General features: G+C 59.1%; 1 protein-coding gene across 1 annotated transcript in view; it reads left to right on the top strand.

Moving 5' to 3' along the window:
* Positions 1–1,204: 1,204 nt before the first annotated feature.
* SFRP5 (secreted frizzled related protein 5) overlaps positions 1,205–4,220 on the top strand; it is a 4,890-nt gene continuing 1,874 nt past the window's right edge. Inside the window, exons 1-2 of the mRNA XM_035026600.1 lie at positions 1,205–1,757; positions 3,457–3,534. Coding sequence (XP_034882491.1) covers positions 1,235–1,757; positions 3,457–3,534 — 601 coding nt within the window. The 5' untranslated portion in view covers positions 1,205–1,234. The remainder of the gene's footprint in view (positions 1,758–3,456; positions 3,535–4,220) is intronic.

Here is a 4,220-nt window from a genome sequence, read left to right as displayed (position 1 = left end):
CTTCCTCCTCCTGCATCCTTTCCTGGCCTGGGCTGGAATTTATCTTAGGGCAAAGTAGTTAAGCCCTGGCCTTTGGAGTCCAGACCTGGATTCAAATCCTGGCTCCCTCACCCATTAGTGTGTGACTGAGGGCCAGTTACTTCACCTGAAGGCCCCCAAAGCCAGCCAGCCTGCAGACTCAGAATCCAGACCTCCCGGTGTCACCCGGGTTCTGACTCTGGAACCAGACCTGGTCAAGTCCTGGCCCCTTATCCTCACTTAACTTCTCTTTGCCTGGGTACCTTTATCTGTAAAGTGAAGATAATAACAGTACCCACTCGCCTTATTATACCATTACTGTGAGAATTAAATGGGGTAACTTATGCAATGTGCTTAGAACAGACACAGTAAGTACCCAAGAAGTATTAGCTATCAATAGAAATAACCGGTGAGAAGGCCGTGAAGCGCTGCGCAGTGTCTACGGCACTTAGAGCTCACTGAATGGCAGTTATGATTACCTTCGCCCCAACTAGGCTACGGTGTCCCTGGAGGTGGGGGGTCCTGGGTCAGATCCATCTCTGATTCCCCCAGCAGCCAGCAGCACAATGCCGGGCACCAGGCAGGAGCTCAAACACATGCTTGAGGACGGACAGGTGAAGAACTGCCCTCCTGAGAGAGGGGGTGGGCAGCCAGGAGCCTCCTGCCAGGAGAAGGGAGAACCAAGGTGTCAGGAAAGAGAAAGCAGAGCGGAGGGGGAAAGGCCGAGACGGGCAGATAAGCAAGTGAAGTGAGTGAGAAAAGGAACAGGAGAGGTTGTGGCGGAGGGAGATAAGGAGGAAGGATGGAGAAGGCGATCGGCGAGGAAATGCCCAGGGAGGTGAGGGAGCCCCTGGGAGAGGCTCAAGGCGAGCCCGGCGCTGAGGCAGGGCAGCTGGTGCGCGGGAGAGGGGCGCACGAGCCGGGGCAGGACGCGCGGGAGCCAACGGGAGGGGCCGAGGGGGCCTCCACCTCGCCTCCCCGCCTGGGCCCGCGGGCGGGGGTGGGGGGGTGGGGGGGCGGGCGGCTGGAGATTGGCTGGGGCGCGCGGCGAGGCCGGGGCCGGAGCCCTGAGGTGGGAGGTGCCAGGATCACTCGGTGCGCCCGGGAGCGGAGCGAAGGCTGCCACCACTCGGGCCACCTCGGCGGTGGCGGCGGCGGCTGCAGGGGAGCGGCGGGGCGGCGGGCGCACTCCGGGCAGCTGGGGACGCCGCGCACCATGCAGGCGGCGGCGGGGGGCGCGCGGGCGGCCGCGCTGGCGCTGCTGCTGGGGGCGCTGCAAGGCGCGCCGGCGCGCGCCCAGGACTACGACTACTACGGCTGGCAGGCGGAGCCGCTGCACGGGCGCGCGTACTCCAAGCCGCCGCAGTGCCTCGACATCCCCGCCGACCTGCCGCTCTGCCACACCGTGGGCTACAAGCGCATGCGGCTGCCCAACCTGCTGGAGCACGAGAGCCTGGCCGAGGTGAAGCAGCAGGCGAGCAGCTGGCTGCCGCTGCTGGCCAAGCGCTGCCACTCGGACACGCAGGTCTTCCTCTGCTCTCTCTTCGCGCCCGTCTGCCTCGACCGGCCCATCTACCCATGCCGCTCGCTGTGCGAGGCCGTGCGCGCCGGCTGCGCGCCGCTCATGGAGGCCTACGGCTTCCCCTGGCCCGAGATGCTGCACTGCCACAAGTTCCCTCTGGACAACGACCTCTGCATCACTATGCAGTTCGGACACCTGCCTGCCACCGCACCTCCAGGTAGCTCCGCCGCCGCCCCCGTGCGCTCGGACGCCCCGGGTGCCAGCGAGGCCCCCGGAGGTGCCACCCCCTTACACACACGCGCGCGCACACACACACACACAGCCTTTGCTCAGCCCTGCATGCCCCGAGAATTGCAACTCCCCCCCCACCCCAGCCTTCCAGCCTACCTATACACACACACCCCATTTTCTGTACCTAGGAACCCTAAATTCTCCCACTCGCTTCCCCAATCCGCCCAGATTGGGAGACCTTCGGGTAAAGCTCAGTGCAGAAGAAAGAGCAGACTGCCAGGCTCTGCCACTGAAAAGGAGCCCTTAGGAGTTGCTTAACTTTGAGCCTCAGTTTTTCCATAAGTAACATAGGAAGTGAGCTCAGGTTCCAGAAACCTGAGAGATCCTCAGTGCCACCTCCCACCCACCCCAAGACCCATTACCCCTAATTCCTCCTCGGTCTCAGCCTCCCTTCACTGTGCACCCCCCACCCCCAAATGCCAAACTCCTTGCAAACAGAGTAAGCCTGAGCTGGGCACCAGACAGGAGAATAAAAAGTGGCACTGAGAGGTTTTGTCTGGGCAGTTGATTCAAGAGTCTAAGGAGCCCCTGATGCTGGGACTCCCCCGAGGGGCAGCGCTGCTTTCCCATTTTCCCATCTGACCGGACCCCCAAAAAGCAACTGGACTCCACCACACGCTACCCACCCACCGACCCAGGTCTAACTTCATCCACACAGCCCTTGGTCCTACACCCCCATGTCCCTCCTGAGAGTCAGTTGGGTTGGGGTCCTATGACTGGGGAGTGTTCTTGGGTTGGAAATGGGACCAGGAAGCAGGGGAGAGAGCCAGTTCAAGCAGAGACGGTCCCTAGCAGGGATCCCGGCATGGTTCCTTTCCTGGTTTTCTTGGAAGCCACGTATTAACAGCCTGGAAGGCAAGAAGTCCTGGGCTCGGGCTCGGAATCCCACCAGGCCCTGCCCTCTCTGAAACCCGCTTTCCCCTGTGATGGGGGTGCCCACCCGGAGGCAGAGATACAGGACAGAGCGCAGGTGCTGTGTGGTGGCCTGAGAACCAGAGGCAGCCTGAAGTGTTTGTGTGGCTAACAATAAAACTGAGAATATTTCATATAAAAATTAAGAGTTTGGGCTTCCCTTAAAAAACCAAAAGTTCTGGCAATGTCAAGCTGCCCACCTTAGAGGCTGATGCTCTTCAGTTTACCACAGTCCCTACCCTGCCACCTGCCGGGACCCTGTGTGCCTAGGAAGACCCTGCAGATACCCCCATCCCAGCACTAGCCTGGGAGTCACAAATCCTGAGTTCTAAGCTCAGTTCACAATAGTACTGCAGACCTGGGTACCACTCTGGGCCTCAGTTTTCTTTTAATAATACCTACTTCATAGGCTGAGGACTAAATGAAACAAAGTTTAGAAGATGACAACGCACATCATGGTGGCAGTTGCCAGGGTCATGGAGCAATTGTGCCCACGGGGGCACTTTTGTCCCCGTGCAACCTTGTCTCTTTTGGAACCTCACAACTACTCAGTGAGCACCGTTACCATCATCCCATTTCCTGATGAAAGTGGAGGCTTGGCAGGGGGAGGTGGCTCCTCAGTGGGGTAAGCCCATACTCTTGAGTGGCTTTTCGGACTCCGATGCCCTCATCAGCCTCCCCTCATCAGACCCCACCCCTGCTTCTCTCTTCAGTGACCAAGATCTGTGCCCAGTGTGAGATGGAGCACAGTGCCGACGGCCTCATGGAGCAGATGTGTTCCAGCGACTTCGGTGAGTGTGAAGCCCACGTGGCCACTGCCCCAATTCCTCTCCTCCTTGACACACACACACACACACACACACACACACACACACACAAACACCCATGTCCACAACCATCATAGTGAATACTAACAGTTTTTGCATCAGGGGTCCCTTTTAGAATCTGATCATGACCATGAACCATCTGGCCAAAGAAATGCACCTCATTTTGCAGGTCATCCCAGGGGCTTCAGAAGCCCCTCAAGGCCATGGTCCATGGGCCCCCAAACCAACCCCTGGCCAAGGCTCCTGCAGCCCTCCCTCGGCACCTGCCAAGAGAGGGGCCTCCAGGGCTGGATTCTCTTTGGGAGAAGCAAGCTAAGCCTGGAGATGGATGGGGGCGTCAGGGAAAGAGCTGGGCCCCAGGATGGAAGTGCAGCACCCTCGTCCCTGGGCACCTCTGCGTGGTACCCGATGCACCTCTGGCCAGGGGAGCTGCGGTCACTTGTCCCACGCCTTCATGCTGGAGCCTCTCCATTCCTGGGACAGTGAGCCAAGTCTAATCAGGACCACACGAGCCGGCATGTGGCCTTTGCCAAGCTGGCTGCTGTTTTGTCTTAGCCTCCCTGTTTGTAAAAAAGAGATCGCAATGAAATCCTTACTTTGGTCTTTTATGTCATTAGTCTGTTTGGAAAGAGAATACTCCTATTGCAAGG

This window comes from Mirounga leonina, unplaced genomic scaffold (assembly GCF_011800145.1).
Source record: "Mirounga leonina isolate KUSES-001 unplaced genomic scaffold, KU_Mleo_1.0 Mir_114, whole genome shotgun sequence".
NCBI lineage: Eukaryota > Metazoa > Chordata > Mammalia > Carnivora > Phocidae > Mirounga > Mirounga leonina.
The sequence above is the reverse complement of the archived record's forward strand: the minus strand, read 5'-3'. Positions and strand labels throughout refer to the sequence as shown.